Source organism: Camelus bactrianus, chromosome 23, assembly GCF_048773025.1.
Source record: "Camelus bactrianus isolate YW-2024 breed Bactrian camel chromosome 23, ASM4877302v1, whole genome shotgun sequence".
In the NCBI taxonomy this organism is placed as follows: Eukaryota; Metazoa; Chordata; class Mammalia; order Artiodactyla; family Camelidae; genus Camelus; species Camelus bactrianus.
This window is the reverse complement of record NC_133561.1, coordinates 3,506,311-3,530,964: the sequence shown is the minus strand read 5'-3', so window position 1 is coordinate 3,530,964 and position 24,654 is coordinate 3,506,311. Positions and strand designations below refer to the sequence as shown.

The window sequence follows — 24,654 nt, the reverse complement described above, 5'->3', positions numbered from 1 at the left end:
AATTAAAAATAATAAAATATTGTGAACTCTACTTATACATGCGAATGATTCCACTATTACCGTGACAAGGATTCACAGCAGTTACTACTAACTTCTTACTTTCTTACTTACAGAGCTTACAGAGGAACAGACAACAGACTGTGGTATCATCAAGGCTTTGTGAAGGGGAAACGTTTAAATGTTTCCAAATATATAGTCCACAAATAGACTAAAAGGTGTAAAAATACGCTGAAACTGTAAACCTTCAGCTCTTATTAGTTTTAAGAAAAGGGCTTCTTCACCCCCTGTCAACCTGGTAACTTTAAAAGATTTTCCATGTATTCTGCACACATGGCTTTTTATTCTCACAGCTGATCAAGACAAAATACTTATAGCAATTCATATGAAGTAGTGGTAGCAGTAACAGTAGTAACAATCATAATAACTCCAATTTTAAATTTTTTTAAAAAAAATTATGCGGTTCTAACCTGGTCTGCAAAGTCCTCTGGGAACTTCCACAACACCACCGGATCTGCAAATAATTGACAGGGCGTTAAACAGAGGAAGGAACACACCTTCAGCAACAGTCTTCTCAAAATACTCAAAACTGGCAGAGCTACTTTTAAAAATAATTTTTAATTTTTCTTTAAATATTTGCAGTTAATAAAGTTCCAAATTAAATATTTTGCCCTTTGAAGGGTTTTAATGACTTTTGGGAAACAAATAATAAAGTTAATAGCTTGGTCAGATTATTAAAAATCATTATCTCTTTTAGCAGCTCACTTTTTACATATCTTAGATTTTAAGATTCTGAAATATAAATATATATATTTCCACTGAAGACACTGGCTTTCATTTGAAAATATATATATAAATGGGGTAAATATGTAATCAAATATATTACAGCCCTCAGAAAACAGACCAAAATACATCACTTCAACTTTCCATTTAAAATCCTAAACAGACATTTTCCCAAAGAGGACATGCAGATGGCCAACAGGCACATGAAAAGATGCTCAACATCGTTAATCATCAGAGAAATGCAAATTAAAACCACAATGAGATATCACCTCACACCTGTCAGAATGGCCATCATCAAAAAGAACACAATAAATGTTGGCAAGGACTTGCAGAAAAGGGAACCCTCCCACACTGTTGGTGGGAATGTAAATTGATGCAGCCACCGTGGAAAACAGCACGGAGGTTTCTCAAAAAATTAAAAAGAGAACTACCATATTACCCAGCAATTCCACCCCTGGGTATATATCCAAAAAAAAAATGAAAACATTTATTTGAAAAGATACAAGCACCCCAATGTTCATAGCGGCATTACTTTTAATTGTGAAGATATGGAAGCAATCTAAGTGCCTATCAACAGAAGAATAGATAAAGAAGATGTGGTACACACACACATATACACTGAAAGAACACTCAGCCATAAAAAAGAATTAACTTTTGCCATTTGCAACCACATGAATGGACCTGGAGGACATTATGCTAAGTGAAACATCAGACAGAGGAAGACAAATACTGTATGATACCACTTACATGAGAAATCTAAAAAATAAAACAAACTAGTGAATATAACAAAAAAGACACAGATTCGTATACAAGGAACAAATTAGTAGTTATCAGTGGGGAGAGGGAAAGGAGGAGGGCCAAGACAGGGGCACGGGCCTAAGAGGAGCAAACTGTTATGTATGAACTAAATAAGCCATGAGCATGTGCTGCACAACACGCAGAACACAGTCAGTACTTTGTAGTAACTGTAAATGGAATACAACTTCTAAAATTGTGAATCAGTCTGTTGTACAACCTGTAACTTACATTTATTATATATCAACTATAATTGAACTTGAAAAAATAAAAATAAAATCCTGAATAAAAATTTATGAACACTGGAATAATGTTAGTTTTGTACCAAGGTTCACTTTTGAAATTTCATATTTGCAACTCTACACAGAAGTTTCTAAAATAATAGATAAGCTGGCAGGCATAAGGCATCAAGCTTACTTAAAATACAATTTCCAGGGCATTTCAGAGAAATTTTCCTAATATGTTACATCTAGTTATTCATGGATAAAAATCAATGTTGTTTTACAAATATTCCCGCTGGTTTTTCATTTCCATTATTCCTTCACAATATTTCTCTTCTACTTAACACAATTAAAGGAAGTCCTTTCAATTAGCACTAATAAATATTTTGGTTGCATACTTACTTTTTAATTCTGTCAAAAACATACTTCTGAATACTGTAAATGTGCTTTAAAAGGATGGTGTGCCATGGGTAACGTTACTTACGAAAAGCCTCGGAAAGCCCAGTGTAAGCAACCAGTACCACCGACACCACAGGATTTGAACCCCACTCCAGGTAAAAGGCCTTGTTGGATCAAAGACATCACTTTATGAGCCCAGTCAGTGAAAAATTACAGCTCAGCCCCACTCTCTCCACTATTCCATTCCATTCTGCTTTTTTAAAAATACAGTCTGAGGATGCATAACAAGTTTTTAATTTCCAAACTCAATAATTACATAGCATTTTCAGCACAAGCCGATTCCTCTTGCTGTATGATTTATTAAGCTCAAAAGACTTTTTTCCAAATATTTTAACTTGAAAAACAGAAAGCATGCTTTGTGCAATTAACCTTTTTACTTACTAAGGAATAAAACATTTCTACATAAATTAATATAAAAATCATTTAAAACATCTTGTATAAGAAAACGCATTACAAATTTATGGAGGCAATATTAAATGATTATGCCTTCACGTAAAACAAAATGTATACTTTTCTACAATGAATGTGACATGCATTACAGACCATCTAAAATACTAAGACGTTAATGTCCTGTGGAAGATTATGTTGTAAATGTGCGTGTGTGTGTTTATGGGGCAGTTTTACCAAAATGGTAGTTATTAAGACTTGAATCTCATAAAACAAAAGTGTATGATGGAATCTTCATAATATATTAAACAAAAGTTATTACCCTGATAAACTAATATTAACCAACGGTCGTATAAACAAATCATCAGACAGAAATGAAGAATAATTCTTTCTTATAAATAGCGGTGTTCAAGAGTTTCAATGTGAATATTTTAAACATCCCTTTTAAACAACCTCAATTTTACAGTTGGCATTTGAGAAACTGTGACAGATTTCTTACACTTATGTCTTAAAACCAGGACGCTCACTGGGCTGTGCGGCCTGGACAGTCTGCCCGCAGTGTCTGCAGCCCTTACCCAGTTACGTCGCTCTGCTTCATCCCCACTACGCTGGTTTTCCCTGTACCGTCTGTTCTTCCACAAAGGATGAACAAGTGAATACATGAAATGGCATCCATGGCTTCAATCATGTAGTGGAAAATATCCTGTTTCTTTTATCTTCACTAAATGAGTTTTACACTTCAGCACCCCCAAAATTTATTAAAATCATGTGCACCCATCTTTTGAAATGGATTCACTTAGTTGTTGCCTGTGTTGTTAGATTTACCCCATATCTGACACATCTTTGCAGCAGCTTTTTACAAAGACTGTGGAGGAAGAAACAGAAGGACCCTGAAAAAAACAGTAATAATCCAATTTCCAAATTTATGTACGAAGACTGAAATTTCCTGTTCCCTGAGGATTACGTTCCAGATACGAGATCTGATCTGGCAAAGTCAGGGCGACTTCATGCTGGTTTTATGGGTGAGAGGGTGGGAACCCTGGCAGGAAGCCCCGCTGCCTGTGACGGCTGAAACACCGTCTCTCCTCCCTCTGATGCCTCCCCGTAATGCAGGGGAGACGCCACATCTTACTTCAGAAAGAAACTTTGCCACCAACAATCCAGAAACCAAATAAACATGAAAGGAAGTTTATATAACTTGACTTTTACATAAATGTAGTTAATCTCTTATCTTAATAAGAGAAAGCTGCAGTGTAGTGAGAAAAATACAGATTATCATTACATCAGCACACTTGGGAGGAGCACATTTAATGAATTACTAGTGCGTCACACACACTAGTAATCCAAGTTCCTGACTGAGGGTCTTTTTTAATGTAAAGTGAGAAAAGTTCAGTAATATTTTAATTTCCTTTACAATCAGACCTTTCACATTTTCTGGCCTGTAACTAAAAACAAAAATTAAAAAATTTAACATACTACTGTGATTTAAAGTACACTATTTTTTTACCGCAGGAAAAAGACTCTTGATTTGCATAAATGAATAATATTTACTTAATTCTGTGGAATTCATAGATGAATATCTTTAAAATTACATACTTGTAAAAATCACAGTTCAGACACTATGTACTTTTGAAAAGGCAGACTATAGAATATTAGTATTTTGTTTGATTACAGCTTTCAGTGCTTATCCACCTATGTTGCAGAGCCAGAATTTTACGAATGAGGAAACTGAAGCCAAAGCAATGAGGAGTATGTCTTAATTATAAGGCTAGTTCATGTCCGAAACTAGATCTCTGAGATCGGAGGAGCAGTTATTTTAAGTAATTTCCAGGATCAATAAATTTCTCTGTCCCACTTAAGTTCAGTTTATTTCATTTAAAAATCTATGCAGTGCTAAAGGCACAGGAAAAGTCTCTGCCTTCCAAAGCCTTACAGAACACGGGGAGGAAAATGTCAGAGAGCTATCTACTTTTTGTGCAAACAAGCTAGCCTGCAGGAACACCTGAACTCAACCTGAGAATTCACTGGCTTAATAATTTCAAAAAACGTTCCTAATGAGAGAATGGTGATGTCTCGTAAATACGAATGAGCAAGAATCATTCGAGAATATATTCCATCTACAGAGATGGAATGGTGAATTAAACAAAGCTGTTCTTTACAATGTATAGAAAAGGAGGGCACCTGAGCCTACAACGCAACACGATTTCACGGGTGTCACGCTAAAGGCTCGGGATGCCACAGGGCAGCGGGCGCAAAGCCAGCGTAACCCACACGGTCACTGCGCCACTTCACGGAGAAAAGCACGCGCAAACCACCACCTCAGTAAGACAAGCAAAGGACGATCTGAGGCACAGAGCGGGCAGAGGAGAACGTTCCAGAATGCAGAGACAGTGTGCATGAAGTCTCAGAGGTTAAAAGAAAGCAGAATCATTTTGGAAACTGAGAGAAAAGAAAAGTCACGTATCCAGAATGTAGAGTAGGAGAGAGGGAATGTCAAGGAGTGAAGCCGGAGAGCTGGGGCCAGACTACAGAGCTCAGCGTGCATCCAAGGCGTCACAGGAAGCCACCAAACCGAGTGAGAAGGAAGGACCAGGAACGTGTGAAGAAGACAGCCAGAGAGTGTGTTGTGATGAAAATCAAGGGAAGAGAGTGCGTCAGAAATAATCCTCAAATGTGGCAAAACATTAAGGTGACGACTGAAGAATGGCAACCGTATTCCCTTCCCTCCAGAGGAAGGAAGGGAATCTTCTTAAGAAGATTAGGGGGTGAGTATGAGGAAGGAGAGACAGTGTTTTTGTCTCAAAAAGACTGTGCAGGGAAGAAGAGAGCAGAGTAGGAGGAGAGAGGTGAGGCCAGGTGGGTTTGTTCGGTTTCCCTCGTTCTGATGCAGCCTTGAACGTGTCTAAATGAAAATGGGAACTGGTGAGCCGGGAGAGGCAGAAAAGGGGAGAGAAACATCGCTGAGGAGACAGGAGAGGGGCTTCTGATCCAGACAGTGAGACGAGCCCTGGACAGAAGCTGGAAAACGGTTCCCATTCTTATTGGAAAAATAAAAGAGGAGAAGAGACGTGGATCCAAGGGGGTTTTAGAACGTGTGGTGCACAGGTAAGAGTTCGGTGTAAAAGCTGCTAATTATTTCAGGTGTGGTTGGGGCAAAGCTCTCTGCTAAGAGGGAAGTTGTCGGCGGTTTCAGGAGGAGCTGTGAATTAGCTGTTCAGCGCACTGGTGAGCATTCAGTTTGGGGGCGCCTGCAACCTAGTGTCTAATGGCAACGACACGGTATTTCCCCATCGTCATCCAACAGCCAAGGTGCAAGAGATGACTAGTAGACGCGGGCAGGGCTGAGGTTTCTGTCAGATGGAAAAAGCACTTAAACAGAAGGCTGGTTTCAGATGTAAGTTGCTGATCTAAAGGTAATAAAAAGGGAAGTGAGGGGTTTTTTTTCCCTGTAAAATCCATTAGTACTAAATGTTATACCAAATCATGCGAATGCATTTTAAAACAGTGTATTTTCAGTAGAAAATCTGCTGCATATATCAGAAGACTGTTGCACTGAGGAAAAAAGTAAAATAAATAAATGGAATATTTGTAATTATGAAATTAGGTGCCTAAAGTTCCAGATTTACACCTATAAATGACGATGTTTTCTGTCTGTCATCAGAGGTAGGTGTTGAAAATTATCAAATCAATTCCCCTCCTCTCCTCCCCCCGCCCGAGGATCATCTGAAAGAACAGTCTTACATGTTCACTCAAGTTCGCCATGTAAATATTTTATACTACTATAAATAGTATATGTATACTATATGCATATACCATATAAAATTTACCATATACATATTTTCTACATATACTATTATGTGAAAAACAACAGTGTGGAATTAAATCATAGCTAAAATATAATTTTTCCAGCTATATTGAAATATAACTGACATCTAACACTGTGTAAGCTTCAGGCGTAGAATGAGATGATTTGATGAACATATATACTGTGAAATCTTCACCACAATAAGGTTGATTAACACATCCTTTACCTCACGTAATTGCTTATTTGCTGTTTTTGCTATTGTTGTTATGGTGGGAACAATAAAGCTCCACTCCCGTAGCAACTATCAAATACACAACATAGGGCTGTGACCCGCAGTCACCAGGCTGCACATTGGAGCCCTGGAACTTACTCATCTCGTAAATGAAACTCTGTTCCCTTGGACCAGCATCTCTCCATCTCCCGCCGCCCCTCAGCCCCTGGCAACCACCATTCTACGCTTCTTTGAGTTCAATGCTTTCAGATTCCACATCTGAGTGAGGTCATATGGTTATATGCCTTTCTCTGACTTATTTCACGGAACATAGCACCTTCAGCATCCACCTATGTTGCTGCAAACGGCAAGGGAGCCTTCCTTTTTTCTAGGGCTGAGTAACACTCCACGGTACTTATTTACCACATGTTCTTTATCCATTCATCCACTGATGGGCATTTAGGTTGTTTCCACAGCAGGTCTGTAGGTCTCTTTATTTTCCGTATTCTCATCTGGTTTTAGCATCAAGGTAATACTAGTCTTATTAAGTGAGTATGGGAGTGTTCAATATTTTGGAAGAATATAATAAAAACCAGCATTAATTTCTCCTTTAAATGTTTGGAAGAATTCACCCATGAAGCCATCTGAACCTGGGTTTTCTTCGTTGGGAGGTTTTTGATTACTGATTCAATCTCCTTCCTTGCTTTGGTCAGATTTTCCATTTGTTTATGATTCAGACTTGGTCATTACATATCTGAATGGTTAAATGCATCCATCTCTCCTTCCTCTAGATGCCCAACTTGTAGGCATACACTTGTCCGCAGTCATCTCTCAGGATTTGAGGGGTATCAATGGTAATGATGCCATTTATCATTTATAACTTTGAGTCCTCTTTTTTTTCTCCTGGTAAGTCTAACTAGATTTGTCGATTTTATTTATCTTTTCAAAAAATTAACGTAGTTTTGTTGCTCTCTTCTATTGTTTTTCTATTCTCTATTTCATGTATTTCTGCTATAATCTTTGTTATCACCTTCCCTCTGCTAACTCTGGGCTTAGTTTGTTCTTTTTCTAGTTCCTTGGGATATAAAGTTACGTTGTTTGAGATCTTTCTTTTTTCTTAATGTACATACTTATTGCCATAAACCTCTCTCTCAGTACCGCCTTTGCTGAATTCTATCAGTTTTGGTATATTTCCATTTTCATTTGTTTCAATATATTTTTTAATTTCCCTTTTAATTTAATCTGTGACCTCCTGGGTATTCAAGAGTGTGCTGCTTAATTTCCACATCTTTGTAAATCTTCCAGTTTTCCCCTTGTTATTGATTTCAAGTTTTATACCACTGTGGTTGGAAAAGATACTTGGTATAATTTTAAACTTTGAAAATTTACTGAGACTTATTTTGTGACCTAACATATGACCTATCCTGGAGAATGTTCCATGTGTGCTTGAGAAGCATGTATATTCTGCAGTTGTTGGATGGAATGTTCTGTATACGTCTGTTAGGTTCACTCGATCTAAAGCATGGTCAAAGGCCAAAGTTTCCTTACTGGTTTTCTGTCTGGATGATTTACCCATTGTTGAAAGTAGGGTAGGGAAGTGCTCTATCACCACACTGTCTATCACTCCCTTCAGGTCTGTCAGCATTTGCTTGGTGGTTAAGGTGTTCTGATGTAGGACGCATACATATTTACAATTGTTACGATCTCTTGATGAATTGACCGCTTTATTACTATACAGTGTCCTTGTCTTGTAATCGTTTTTGACTTAACCCATTTTGCCTAATAGAGCTGTCTATAAATGTAGCTACCTCTGCTCTCTTTTGGTTTCCATTTGCAGGGAGTATCTTTTCCCACTGCTTCACTTTGAGCCTATATGTGTCTGAATGGAAGTGAGCATCTTGTAAGCAGCATATAGTTGGGTCTTGTTCACTTATCTATTGGGCCACTGTATGCCTTTTCATTGGAGAATTTAGTCCATTTACATTTAATCACTTATAGATAAGGACATAGAATTGCCATCTTGTTCATTGCTTTCTGTTTTGTAGTTCCCTTCTTCCTTTCTTCTTGTCTTGTTTGTGAATTGATGGTTTTCCATAGTAAGATACTTTGATTTCCTTGTCTTTATTTTGTGTGTATCTACTATAGATTTTTGTCTTGTGGTTACCCTTGAAAAATCTTAGGAGATATCACAGTTATTTTAACCTCATCACAACTTAACTTTGATCACATACAAAAACTCTATCTTTTATTCCCCCTCACATGCATTTTATGTTTCTGATGTCTCACTGTACATCTTTTTATACTGTGTATCTATTTAAAAATTACTGTAGCTATAGCTATTTTTAATACTTCTGTCTTTCAACTTTTATTCTAGAGTCGAGTGGTTAACACACCACCATATTACAGTATTAGAGCATCCTGAGTTTGACTATACACTTGCTTTCAACAGTGTGTCATTCCTTTTCATATGCTTTCATAGTTAGCATCCTTTCATTTCAGGCTGCAGAAGTCCTTTCAATCTCTCTTGTAAGGCAGGTATAATAGTGATGAACTACCTCAGCTTTTGTGTGCTTGGGAAAGTCTTTATTTCACCTTTATTTCTGAAGGACAACTTTTTTGGGTATAGTACAGTTGAACTTTGAACAACACAGGTTTGAATTGCACATATCCCTTCATAAGCAGATTTTTTCAATAAACACATACTACAGTACTAAATGATCTGCAGAGCTGCATGCAGATAAGGAGGGCCGACTGTAAAGTACACATGAATTTTCTACTGCATGGTGTGGGGAGGCCTCTGACGCCCACACTGTTCAAGATCAGCTGTATTCTTGGTTGGCAGTCTGTTTCTGCACTTTGAATATATCATTCCATTCTCTCCTAGTCTGCAAGGTCTCTGCTGAAAACTCTGTTGTTTGCCTTTCCTGAGAGGAACTGGTTTTCTCTTACTGCTTTTAAAATTCTCTCTGTTGTTGATTCTAGACAGTTTTATTATAATGTGACATGAAGAAGATCATCTTGGATTTAAATTTTTGGGTGACCTATTACTATTAACTTCATGAATTGGATGTTCAAATCTCTCTCCAGGTTAGGGAAGTTCTTAAGCATTATTTCATTAAATATGTTTCCTACCCCCTTTTTCCTCTCTTCTCTTTCTGGGACTCCAGTGGTATGTGACTGGTTGTCTTCATGGTGTCCCATTAGACCCAAAGGCTTTCAACATTCTTTTTCATTTTTTTCCTCTTTTTGCTCCATGGAGTGGTTTATTTCAAATGATCTGTCTTCAAGCTTACAGATTCTCCTGCTTGGTCCAGCCGACTGCTGAAGCTCTCTATTAATTTCTTCAGTTCAGTCATTATATTCTTCAGCTCCAAAATTTCTATTTGGTTCTTTTTTATATTGGCTATCTCTTTGTAACACTTCTCATTTTCTTCTTGTACTGTCTTCCTGATATATTTAAATTGCTTTTCTATGTTCTCTTGTAGTTGTCTAAGCATTGTTAGAATAATTATTTTGAATTCTTTGTCAGGCAATTCCTGGAACTCCATTTCTTTGGGGCCAGTTGCTGGAGGTTTACCGTGCTCCTTTGGTTAACACATCACCATATTACAGTATCGATATGGAGCCTTGCTTCCCCGATTCTTCATGATCCTTGTGGTCTTGGATATGTGTCTGTGCATCTGAAGAAGCAGCCATTACTTCCAGATGTTACAGACTGACTTCCATAAGGGAAGACTCTAACCTGTGGGTGGAGGCAGGCTGGAGTGTGCTGTGACCAGGCCTAGCACCAGACGCAGGGGCACGTGACGGGTCATCAGCTCAGGCCATTGGGGTACAACTGCGTGGTCCTTGGCAAGTACTGCAGGGGATCCACTGAGGCTGCAAGGGCTGTGAGGGTCCTCAACAGCGCCTCCCGGTCCAGTGACTAGGGACCAGGACAAACAGCAGTAGGAGCCGGCGCCAGTGGTATGCTCTTGGCTGATGGGTTATTCCATTAGCACACAGCGGAGAAGACTGGTAATGAGGGTCCAGCTGGAGAGCCTGCTGGGTCAGCACAGTGGTACAGGCCAGGGACAGAACAGGGCCTGACCCAGGCCGCAGGCCGCTGCGGGGCCTTGACTGTCCGCATGCTCCCTCAGGGCTGCGTGGCCTTCCCGCAGGCGTGCACACAGCAGTGGATGGAGGCTGGTGGCATGCCGGTGCGACCACTCACACAGCAGTGGGGGTCGGCCGGGGCACTGCACAGCTCAGAGGCCTGGGCTGGCTGCCGGGGCGGTTCCCAGGTCCAGCAGGGGAGGGATGGAGGTGGCTGGTGCCAGCAAACACAAACACAAACACCTGTTGGGTGAGAGCCACTAAAATCTGCAGGGGGTCAAACCAGCCGGGTCACCTGCAAACCCCCGTGAAGGCGAACCACAGTGCTCCCACCACGTGGCAGCTCTCGGTGGCCTGTTTTTCTTCCTCATTCCCAGCCGTCTCTGGGCTTTGCCGGCCTCTGGGTGGCTGGGACTGAAGCAGGACCCCCGTGCGGTGCCCCGGAAGGCTGGGTAACCTGGTCACTCACCCCACCACTCCTTCCCTACGAGGGGAACACCTTCTCGCTGGAGAGTTCCTTCCCGGTACCAAGCAGTGCCGGCCTGCGGGACGTGGGGACGCAGGCGAACGGGGCTCCTGCCTTCCCGCGGTGGTTACTCTCGAGCCTTTGTCCCGCGGCGCTGCTGAAGTTAAGTGAGCTCCAGAGCTCTCCCAGAACTGTTCCCGTTTATGGACAGCTGTCTAATCGTTTGCCTTTGTTGGGGGGGTACAGGGTGGGGTCTCCTGCTCCACCATCTTGCTGACATTAGACTCCTAAAATTGAAATTTTCATGACATCTGTCAAAGCGTTTGCAAACTCAGTAATTATTAATATCCAGCCTGATCACACACACAAAATATATTTAAGGAAGCAACTCACTCCTTCATTTAGTGCCACAGATGACCTTAGTGAAGCCAGAGATCCAGAAGCCCAGTATCCTGCCATTTTTCCTTGGCAAGCACTCCAGAAAAACAGATTTACAGCATTGGTGGAAAGATAATCATTCATTCCAATGAGACATTAATAAAAGTCTTTGCCGATCGATCCACCCCCCCAAAAAAAGGTATCAGAGATTGTATAACATTACAAACTTAAAGATGACTAGCACCAGTAAAAGTGAAAACAAATTCACTGCTGAAAAATATTAAATTCTGACTACGTCTAATTAATCTTAATAAAGCACACATGGTCAGGTGTTTGGATAAATTATTTTCAAGTTAATAGATGTTAATGTAAAATGTTAGCATCTTCTTAAAGACCAGCTCAGCAGTTCTCAGACTTTAGTGTGCAGCAGAAGTGCCCAGAGAGCTTGTTAAAACACAGATGCCTGGGTCCCACTTGCAGAACGTCTGAGGCAAGAGGTCAAAGGGAGTCTGAAAACTGTACTTTTAACAAGTGATGTTGATGCTGATGATGGGAGGACCACACTTTGAGAACTAACAGCACAGACCACATGTCCCTCAACATGAACCACACGTTAAAGAATTTGGTATTTGTTGACTGAAGATATTCTTTAAAATGTGGCAGTGAGGAATTCAGAATTCCGTCTAGTACGTATATATTTTAGTTGGCAACAGGTCTATTTTCAGAGGGCTGGGAAGAAACATTAACCATGACAGTGACAGCAGGAAGTAATTTTAGCAAGAAAGATGCTACCAAAATGCTTTTAAAATATTTCAGTGCAAATAGTTACTATTAAATGGGAATAATTTATGTAACAATGTAACAATGGGAATAATTTTATTTCAAACTCAAGTATTTTATGACATTGGAATTCCATGATTTAAGGGAAAAGGGTGGGGAATTACAGCTAGACAGACATAAAGATACAAGGTCTATTATTTCCTCTCTCTCTCTCTACGCCGTATATGTACACACCGACAGTCCACATCTAAATAAGATAACGTCTTTTCGTCCCTCACCATGTATGATGTCTGAGAAAATACTTTTTGTGTGTGCTTTCTTATAGTCTTTCTTTCACAGAACTTAAGCAATTAGTTCCAAACTGAACAACAGACAGGATAAATGTCAATGTGTGTGAATGTAAAAACTAAATTAGGGCCTTTTTTTTTTCTTTTGGAATTTTCAAAAATAGGTCATTATGTATGGATAGAATCAGAATTTTCTGGATGAAAGAGGGCCTTAAGGATCCTTTTTTACCATTCATACTTGGGAAGTTATATTGTATTCATGTCAGAAGCTAGATCTGCTGGAGCCAAGACTAGAATCCAGATGTCCTTGTTTCTAATACACAAACTGTCCAAAATACATTGCTGCCCATAAAAGCACACTACAGATAAGCCCGATTTGCTCGAATTTCTCAATCTGTGATTTTATAGTTCATTGAATGGACAGCAGTTTAAGGCATATTTTCACAAGTTTAGAAATTTTCCTTATTATCTACTAGAAAATATTTCAGCAAGCTAAATATTTAAACATTTTCATAAATTAATGGCCTAGACCCTATAGAATTTCTCTGAACAATATTTGGAAATATGTATGTGAGGAAATCTAAAACAGGATATTAATTACTAACAGATTCAAATCAGTGTCTTTTCATTCTAGAACAAAAATAGTTCTCCACTTACTTGTTTGAGTTTGACTTACATATACAAAAACCTTAAGGAAATGGAATTATTATTTCAAGATTACTTATTTTATAACCAGTTACAAAATGGTAACTGCAAGTGTGAGCTTTTAACTTTAAATTTAAAAGCAATTTAAAATGTATACGAGCAGTGGTATGGAAATATCTAATGTAACGACCCAACTGTTGTTACCTTCACGCTGAAGAATCATCTGAATAATTAAACAGCTACTACTGTAAGATTACTTTGGTGTTTTTGAAATTCAAACCACAGAAGCAATTCAAGGAATAGTTCTAGCCTTTATAAATGTTTCTTCCCAGGACGATCTAAAATTAGCATCACAACTCAGAACAATGAAGCTCTTTCTGCTTATACATAAGCAAATTCTAGCTATGGTAATGAGAAAGGAACTTCAAAGAACCTTAAGAAAATATACTCCATAGCAGGTTTGATATATCATTTTGCTGCTTCCACTCCTTTTAAACACGACCTATTATGATAAAATGAAACCCTCATCAATCACCTGATAGAGTAATTCCAAACTTAACCAAACAGGGCTAATGGGTGAGAATTGAATTGAAAACACCTTGACAAAGAAAGCAATTTCCTTCCTTCGCACTCCTCTGAAGCTGTGGGTGATCGTGGCAATCGAACCATCATCAGTGAGGGGCCATCTGTCCCAAGGGCCCTTCCTGAGCTCAGAAAAAAACCTCAACAACAAAAAAGGGAAAGAAATGCTGTACCACAGATGTTCAACCCTGATTAATCTATGACAAGGAACACACAGCTGAGAATCAGTGTTCTGACGTTTTTTAGATACCAATCATTAAGAGCCGACACAAAAGTTTTATTAGAACGCGGGGGGAGAAAAGTTAATAGACTGCTTACAGAAAGATGATCTCTCATACGAAAACTGAAACACCTTTCAGGCAGCCGAGATGTTCATCATGTCCTAAGGCAACAGCTTTTGTTATGATTCCCTTACAGAGGAGAGCAGGCAAGAGGCCACGCTTCAAGTTAGCTCTCGGACCAGCGCCTGAGACGTCGCTTTTTATATATTCTTTCTACAAGTATATGATTAAATGAAAAGACGTGTTTATATTCACAGTACTCATTATAGTTAACTCTTTGAACTAAAATTGATTTTCAAGAAATAGCATTAACAAGAAACCTCAGAAATGTAAAATTAATTGAAACTCATAAAGCAGTTTCATTTTATTTATAACGCTTAAAATACTTTTCATACTCCACCAAAAAATAACTGCAAGCACAAGGGCAAACTGGGTCAAAGCTTTTCTTGTTTGATACACAGTTTGAAACACAGCAGACTCCTGGTCCTCTTGGATATAACACAGCTTCAATCATTTGCGAATAAGCCAAAGTTAATGAGTAGAACATACTGACTATTAAAATGACTCAGAGTTTACTAAAATGAAAATCTGTGTGAGCTTTATTAAGGATAACTACTGAAAACATTTAAAAGTGAATTTTAAAATGAAAAACACAGCTACAAAACAAAACCAAATTAAATCATGCATTTCAGTTTATTCAGAATACTTTCAAGTTAGACTCAAGTTAAATGTAAAAGAAATGAACACCTAAATTCATAGAGACTTACTGTAAATGCAATGACTCCTCATCTTACTTATCTTTGTACCTCCAGAGTCTAAGAATGGATTCTGTCATCCCAGAAACATGGTGTCCCCAGGCTGTGACAGGGGCAAGCACATCTGCCCTCTAGGAGAAACACTCAACCCAAGTCTTGCCAAAGATGTTTGCAATTCAAATTTACTACAGAAAATCTGTAAGCCATCAGAAACAAACAACAGGATTAGAACCCCTTCCCCTCAAAGATTTAAGATTTTAAAGTTATTTGGAACAGCATATATAATAAGGATTTGTTAAATGATTAGAGAATACAATAAGGATTCAAAACATGGGCAAACAATGAGAGATTCCTTTTTAGTTAAAAGAAAAAAAGCCAAATTTTGAAAACAAGCAGGACTTTCAGAAATGGAAAAAATATAATCTATGAGATTAAAAGCTCAATAGATGAAATAAAAAATGGATTATATAAAACTAAAAGGGAAACAGTAAAATGAATCAGACACAAAAGATATTAAACAGAATGAGGCACAGAGACCCCTCCCAAAATGAGAAATATAAAAGAGATTAAGAAAAATGGAGACTAGAATGATAATATGGTCTATGTAAGTTATAAAAGATCAGATCTAAGAGGCTGGGGTGTACAAAACAAGGAAAAGATGGAAATAATATTAGAATAAATAATGACTGAATTTTCCAAAAGCAGTAAAAGACATAAATCTTCAGAATTAGAAATCACAGCAAACCCAAGCAAGATCTCAAGAAAGACACATGGAGAGGCATTATAATGAAATTACAGAGTACAAAAAGACATACATAACTTCAAAAGCATCCTAGAGGAAAAGAGATAACTCTAAATTTATACACACACATGCGGACGCGCACATGCACACATACATGTAATTACACTGACAGCAGACTTCCCAAAGACAGCAATGGAATCCAGAAGACAGTGGAATCTTACGAAAATATAATCTGTAGCAGGTTAGACTTTTGAGTCAAGTGTTTGAAACTTTTGAAAAAGTATGTATGTCCTCTGAGAACTGTATGAACAGGAATATGAGTAAAATAAAGATACTTTAAGACAGACAGAACTAAGATATTTACCAAATATGGATGCTTGCTAAAGAACTTTGAAAGATTGTAGCGTAGTAAAAAGTTAATTCTCCAAAAGAAAAGTATGAAATGCAAGAAATGATATATTTATTGTACTCAGACATACACACACACACACACACACACACGTATACACACACAGCAATATTTATTGAATCATTGTTTGCAACTGTGCAACTAACAAAGTCCTGGAAATAATGTACAAGCCCATTAGAATGGAAATGGTTACAGTATTATTATGCTATGAAACACTATATAGTCTTGAAAAAGACTAAGGCCTTGAAAAACTTATATCTGTTCATACGAAACATAAAAGCAAGGAGGCAGGAGGTCAGAGAGACAAGGAGGAGCAAGCAGAACGAGGGCCTCGTCAGTCACGAGAAGGGACTCGGCTCGCCCCCCCAGGGAGGGGACCCACACCAGAATTTGAGCAGAGAGGTGGCACACTCTGACATATTTTAACAGGATCACCTGGCTGCTGTTTTGGGTATAAATCAAAAGACAACAAAGTTAACAAAGCCAGTTATAACTACTGCAGTAATTCAGATAGCACATAAAATGAACCTCCTGGGAAAAGAACTTTGGTCTTAGGTATTCTGGGACTGGGATTCATACACATATGGACAATTTGTGGTAAAATAGGAGGGAAGGGGGAAGTTAAAATAAAACGAACAGGATGCCCCACTGTCCTGAGACTGAATGCAATAGGGCTGAAGAGTCAAAGGGAAATGCTCCCAACAGATTACAGCAGACATTCTATGACTCTGACCTGACCCAGTGTCTTGGCGGCATGTGAGTACTCTGGGAAGGGAAGAACAGTGTTTTGTAAAATCTAAAGGTGCTCTAGTTCTGCAGAACTCCTTTGACAGAGACAATTAGGGGCCACCTCCTTACTCACTTCGCAGAACTGCAATCCAGCCTGTGAAGTGACACTGAAAATGCAAAGAGCTGAGACTGGTGACGCCATCACGAATGGCAATCCAGGAACCCAGAACAGCAACAGTGAAACCAGCAAGCAGCCCAGGACGAGGGCAAATGTCATCACTGTTGGCACCAACCAGCGTCAACAGCATCATCCTAGCCGGAGCACTCGAAAGTCTAGAGAACTGAGTGCACCAGTGATGTGCGACGACCGCAGGCAGGCATCGAGATCAAAGACACGGAGCAGAGCAGCTGGGGCACACCCAGGAGACCTCAGAGGGGCCCACAGAATATTCAAAAAGAATGAACACTTCAAAACGGGACAGAGACCTGGAGGGTCCTCACACAGGGGTTCTCGAGCAGTCGACATCTAAGTTTAAATACGGTGTCACCTGTGCCCTCAAGCCAGAGAAGCCTAAGGACTTTGGGGCAACACCTTTAAAATGTAAAGACTAAGAAACTTTGCAATGAAAAGTGTAATGATAAGCAAAGTGTGCGTAACCTAGATATCACATTCCAGCTCTCAGTCGCACGAGATGAATTTTTAGGTCTTTCCTGATAAGACTATAAAAGAACAAATGAAAGAAGCAGAGATGCGAAGAAACATTCTGTTTCTAACTCACGTCCGTTGTTTTATGTCTAATGTCTTCCCAGTTGGTGGCGAGAATTTCTTTGAAGTAGTCGTGGACATACATCATTAACCTTTGAGGTCAATATTATGATTGGTAAATATAACACAGATACTGGCAACAAGAAACATTTTGCGGAAGGGGCAGAGAGCTACTAGTCTGAACTTGCTTGCAAATAATTAAGCCCTAGAGTAATTTTCACTGGTTTTCCTTAAACCATATATGTAACAAGTTACTGGGGACGTACTAAAAAGACTTTGCCATGTATTTCAGGCAGAAAACAGTGATTCTCTCTAAGTAGGCTGCAGGAGCAAACGCAGATTCACAAGAGCAACTTGTCACGTGAGATTACAGACAGATGTGTGCACAGGACACATCTAAGCGTAAGCACTTCACAGAGTCGCTCACCAGCATCCACACAGCAAAACTCTGCATCTCGTGCCCAACTTTTCCAGCGATCTCACTACACCAGCACCTCACACTAGCACCTAAGACTGAGTCCCATCCGTCTCTGCTAATGGAACCCAGGCCCCAGAGCTTTCTCAAAGTCCCAGAACCAGCCCCAGTGTGCCTCCTCCATCCTCCGTCCAGCCTGCATCCTGATCGCGCTAGTTCTCGCTGTGACGGCAGCTTGTCGCCACCCCTCCTCTTCCGCGTCCCCCCTGCTCTCCAGCCTTATGACCCACCTAGTCTCCCTGCACTCGGCTCAGCCTTCTCAACCCTCTGCCACTAAATTAATCTTCGCAAAAAAGTGTCTTTATTATGCCTCCCTCCAAACAAATGTTCAGTGGCCCCCCACTGCCTATGCTAACAAGACCCAACTCTTCAAATGTGGCAGGTATTTTATGCCTCAAATGCAATATTCTATTTAACAAAGGCAAGAAGGAAGAAACACTGATACAGATGTGGAAATGTGGCCACAGTGAACGAAGGTAATGCATCAGCCCAAAGAGAGGTTACTACGAGCTAGTTCTTTCTCGTCACGTAAATCTGCCTCCTCTCCCCTCGGACCCCCACCCGCCGAGCTGGCTGCTGGTTCCACAGCGCCCCCCGCACACGCACACATCAGGACAGCCGAGCACCGAGCCCTGACGCAGAGGACCTTAATGACTACCCAGGACTGATATCTGACTGAGGGGAGCAGGGAAGCAAGCAGCCCAGACCGGTTGATTCAAGAGGGCAGGTGACCCAGTGACTAACAACTTAATTTCTGTCAGTTCCAGTTGGATTATAACTAAATTCCCAGTATTGATAATACAGGGAGACACAGACTCAGAGGCTGTGAAACACCAGGACCGTGACCTGCTCCTGTCTGGAGCTGCAGACTAACTCCACCCGTCCAGAGACCAGGGCTAACACAACGGTACCAGAACGCCTCGATCAGACGGAAGGGCGTCTTAATGCGTTCAGAGATGCACACAGCCCTGCTGCTCTCTGTCTGTAAAGATAACGTGCTCATACCACATAAAGAACATCACGAAAAAAGGATGAGCGGGCTCCTATCCTCATGCAGCAAGAAAATAAATATTCAGAACTGAGCAAAGTCTGTTAATGGAGCTTCTTAATTTAGGGAGAAACAGCCAAAATAATAATAGTAATAATAATAATAATAATAATAATAATACACTTCCATTGTTTCTTGCATTTATATTATAGTCTGCAAGACTTCAAATATTTCAAATGAAGTATTTTAGTCTTGGAGTACTCTTCAAATAAAGACATTAAACACCTATGTTTAAGCGTGTTAAGTTGAAAGACACCTTTGGACATGTGCCTGGTTTACCAGAACTCCAGTACCCATCTCTCACAGTCATCTGCTTGACCTGTTTTTATAAACCCCTGTATGGAGACCCCGGGGGAGGTTCCTCCTCTTGTCCCCCCACCTCGCCCCCTCCCCTGCACAGCACGTCCCCCCCCTTACTGGCTTTTTTATTTTACGGTCAGAGGTTAAACTGCTCACCCTTCACCTTCCAGGAAAGTTTTTTTTCCTCTCATAAAAGGTTCTTCCCAGTGGGCAGCAGTCGGATTAGCCCCTCTCCTGGGGAACAAAAGGCACGTCTTTGTCCCCGTGGCCTGAGCGTGGGGCCCCGGCATCAGAGGGGCTGCTCCTGCTCAGCACGCACAGAACCAGCCCGGGCTCCCGCGTCCAGACGCCCATGCAGCCGGCTCCCGAGAAAATCCTGTCAAGCACTCAGCTGAAAACTAACTGAGGTGCCCTGTTGAGAACCTGATGAAGATGTTATTTGACCATACGGTGAAACTTTCCATTGTCGAGCATAAAGATAAGAGAAAAACTTTTAGAACTCAATGCTTTAACAATCTCGGTCACCAATTCACACATGGGTCAGTAAATGCATTTTATTGACATACCACCCCTTCCTCTGTGCACTCTCTTAACATAATACGTGGGCTTATTTACAACAGTCTAATCCCCTGCACCTAAAAATCTGCCTGACTAAAGGACACACTAAAAAACTACAACAGACTTTTGTTATTTCCAGTTTTTACATTAGCTATTTCTCATGAAAATAGTGGTCAAAATGCAGAAGTCAAAAGAAAACATATCTTTTCACATGTCATAATTATTTATTTTACAAGTTTTTTTAAAATACTGAACAAAGGAGAAATAGTAAACCACAAAGCATGTATTTGATTAAAATTTAGAAATGGGAAGTATAATGGTGCATGAGCCAAGCCATACTTATAAAAACTATTTGTAAATTTTTTTAAATCTGTAATTATTAAACACATCAGACAAATTTATATTTGGTCATATCATAGCAATAAAAGAATTCTCTCAAGCGTGTTAAGTTACGGGTAAGTTCATGAATATTTACAATGGCTGCGGGGAGGATCGCAGATTTTTAAATATACATAATCTTGTAATTCACATCCACAGCAGCAAGCAATATAGAAAGTTATTAAGTAAAAACTCTATTGTATATGATTACAACCACATTAATAAGCTCCCATTGAAATCTGAAAGAGACTGCACAAAAATGAGTATTTTCATGTTACTTGTATGAAAAAGAATAACCTTTTTCTTTTTTCAAAATTGCCCGTTACTTACTACATTAATAATTAAAAAAATAGAAGAAACTACAGAATAATCAGAATAGTTCAAAAGACTACAGATGGACAGTGATGAGTAAGAGACAGCCACACAGCCTCTGTATAAAGCGTTCAGAATTAAGGAATAAATCATTTCTGTCACACAGCCCATACGGCAATATAAACTGATTTCCCAAATTTTAGGAGAAATAAAATGTGCTTCCTTCAAACCCATGATGCTGATTAGCCTGAAAAGTCAAGAGGTCATGACCAACAAGCTTAACAAAAGCAATACATTTATTCTTGGGGGGGGGGGGATCAACGCTTATACATAACAGATGTCTGGCTTGGAGGAGTATGTCCTTACTCTCTTAAAAGTCACATAAAAATCTAAGCTTGGCAAAGGAAAACATTTAAATTGAAGACTCTGGAGCAAAGTGCGCAGGCAATGACTGGCGAGAAATGTTAAATATTTCTTTCTGACTTCCGTAGGATAAAAAATGCACAAAAATTTAACAAAATTAAAAAGCTTAACATTTGATAAAAAATAAAAATACAAAACTCAAGACTGAATGGGTCTATCTATCATGCCTCTATTAAATATCCTTTTTATTTATAAATTATGGCACAATAAAATGAAGAAAAAAGACAACCAATTGCCCATGGCTCTTAAAAACCAACATCATACATATTAAAGACACAAGGGAAACAGCTAAAAATGTTAATAATGGTAATTTCTAGAATATGGCATTATTTGTGATTTACATTTTCCGATATATGCATTTTTTATTTTCCAAATTTTCGTCAATATGCATATATACACATGTATTCATACATACACAATAGATATATTTACATATCAGTATTAGACTACTATCAAAATTAATAAAGTTATTTTATTGCATCTTAGCTCTGAAAAGAATACAACAAAACATTCTCACTCAGAAGTACGTCTGTATATCATAGTCATGTCCTCCAGCATATAATCAAAGTGAAAATCCTAAATAAGAATCTCACTCAAAATTTCCTTTAGAAATTTAATTTTGACAGGTTTAGGATTAATACGTTAACATTCTGGTCTTTCAAAATCAAAGAAAGCTTAACGTTAGAAATAAATCCTTTCATGAGCAAACGAAGCACAGAGAAGAAGAAAAAGATGGGAAAACGAAATACGCAGAAAAGGGAAGGAGGGCCACAAAAAAGGCAGCCGTGACACAATGGTGACCAGCCAAGGTTTTTACCATAAGAGAGAACCGAAGCGTACACATTAGGGCTAAAACCTGAGCGCGTGTCTACACAGCCTGTTCGTAGTGTTCAGGCTTTTCCACCAGAACGGCCCACTGCGCCGGCCCCCACCTAACGAGGAAAAGGGGTGACGTCCTCCCCACCTCTCTTTCCCTGGTGTTTCCTTAACCCACTGATGTGCACGGCAGCTTATGCTGGGAAATCAGACGTGTCCGCACTGAGGGTGAGGGATGAAGGACGAAGGAAAGAACAGAAAACAAGTTCAGACCTACAATGTGTTGGTTTTCCCTCACAAGCTCCTTGGACGGGGGTGAGCTCCTGAGATCATAAAAGACGCCACTTCAGCATGGGCACCAATGGCCCACCACCAGGGGACCTCCCCATCTCCTCCCCTCCTTCCTCATGACCAGGGGCTGGGACTGCCTTCGCCAGCCTCCCCCAGAGCCGAGCATGGCCAAGCACCAAGTCCTTACCAGGGAAAGTGATCTGTGAGGCGGCCCCTGCCTTGCCGCGGGAGAGACTTCTTGCCTGAGCTATTTCTCTTGCCCGTCCTGTGGGCTTGAACTTGGACACAGCAGTGACCTTGCTCTGACTCTGCAGATGAGAACAACAGCGTAGGAAGCAGCAGAACTATAAACGTGAGCCCCAGAGTAACTCCCCAGGACAGCGCCCTCAGCCAGACACTTCTACGTTAACTTAAGGCCTCTACATTTTGAGGTCTTAAAAAAAAAAAACAAAAAAACAGATTGGCCTTTATTCTTTAAAATAGAGCACTAAAAAAGTTTCGAAAGAGGAATACCTGATACAGAGAACAGCTTCGGGAATTATGCCAGAACTCACGGGAGAAAAAAAGGACCAGAAAAAAGAAAGAGACACAAAGCTTCGCCTGGCGTCCAGCATAACTTTGATTCAAAAACTCACACTTCTAGTCCCTGGCACTGTGCTTGGAACTAAGTGGGCCATCAACGTTTGTTGAATGAACAAACGAACTGGTCTCTGTAAGGAAACGGACAGGTCTTTTAACAGGAGAGAAAATGGGCAAAATAGGTACAGACAGTTCTTTCCCGAACAGCACAAAAATCCACACTGATTCAAAAGGGAGGAGTCACTTGTCTATACCGAAGCTGACATACTAAATAAGGAAACTGCTTCTTTCTGCTCTGTGCCTGCTCACAACTCAAGGCGTAGAATCTTCAATTGTTTCTGCAGGTCTAGGTCCGGATTTGTTTTGTTCCTCCCTAATTACAGTGCCACGTACATCCACCCAAATGCCAGAGGGAGACTGGCTCTGTTTCACGCTGTCCTCTGCCTCCCTATGTCGCTGGAGACGGCTACTCAGCTCCAGAGAAGAGTCTGACAAAATACCCTGGCTTTTGGCAGGAAGATAAAACTGAAATTAAAAAATCCAGGCTGAGCAGCATCTCCACCCATTACATTAAAAAAAACCATGACTCGGAGGCTATTTCTCGTGGGCTCATGAGCACACTTCCTTTTCTGGGAGAGGGATCCGGAGTTTTGCTTAACAGTCCATGCCCACGTTTGTGTGATCTATGACATTCCATTTACAACGGGTATCTAGACATTTATCAATTTTAAAAGATATTATTGGAAAATGTAGGTTGGAACAACTGCAAAACTACCCTCGCTTGAGAGTTGAGCAGGAACGGATTAAAACTTTCATTGAATCTGAATAGTAAAGATACTGAGTGAGAGGGAACCAAAGATGTTATCTAAACTAATCCACTCATTTTGAGATCCAGGGAGATTAAATGGTTTGCCCAATTCTTATATTTTAAGTTGAAGTGATAAATTCTGTATGTCCTGGAAATCATCCCCGAGATGATCAGTGGTGAGTCTGTTCCGGTAACAGCCCCTGCAAACGCCCATGCTCCGGCCCGTCTGCTGGGACGGCCGCTCCCGGGCTCAACGCTGCAGTTCCCGTCTACTCCCACTTCGGAAGGCCTGCCTTCTTTGTGCGGTGTCGCTCAGTCTGAAAACAGCTTCCTCTTTTTTGTTAACTGCTGAGGACACACCCAAGCCTCTACGTGAATGTCTCTTTGAGACTTAGTTCATAAATGAGACTTATTAATACTAGCATTCATGTAAGACATCAAAAATCTTGCCACCTCTCCCAAAAATTGCCCGACTGCCTGATTACACAAAGGCCTATTATCAGTCCAAATCCTCCCTGGTCCTTTCTGGTCCGTGACACTATTTCCCCCTCTCACCCATTGCCCGTCCCCATCCACATCCCAGCTGTTCCAGCTGCACACGCAGGGCCTGCAGGAGACACCACCCTGCTCCTGCAACCACGATCAGCTGCCCTGCCACACCTGCAGCCCTCCCGCAGAGCAGCTGGGTTCAGACTGAGCCCCCCGCCCCATGCCCAGGCCGCTGGATCCACGCACCACCACAGCCGGGCTCCGTTAGACAATGACTTCCAACTTTCAGATCCATGACAGTCACCCGGGAAACTTTTGCAAAAATGCAGGTTCCAATTCTGTCTCCCTCCTCCCATGAAGATAATTAGAATGTACCCCAGGAACCTGATTCATCATCCGTCAACCAATCTGTAGCTCCAAAACACACACTGACAAACACTGAACACAGCTCTTCTAAAGAAGCTGTGGACACCCAGCCAGAAACAGTCCACCTGCGGACATGAGGACACCCCAGAGGCCCTCAGCAGAAGGAGGTGTCTGCATTCTCTCGCTAGCTCGTCTGCCTCCGTCTGCTACCAAGTATTACAGGAAACCCTGCTTAATC

The 24,654-nt window shown here is 40.4% G+C and overlaps 1 protein-coding gene across 4 annotated transcripts in view; it reads right to left on the bottom strand.

Annotated features, from left to right (window-relative positions):
* DENND1B (DENN domain containing 1B) overlaps positions 1–24,654 on the bottom strand; it is a 213,106-nt gene that overhangs the window by 150,708 nt on the left and 37,744 nt on the right. For all 4 annotated transcript variants that reach the window (XM_045517634.2, XM_010956286.3, XM_010956287.3 and 1 more), the window contains exon 3: positions 468–511. In XM_045517634.2, the coding sequence (XP_045373590.2) occupies positions 468–511 (44 nt within the window). The remainder of the gene's footprint in view (positions 1–467; positions 512–24,654) is intronic.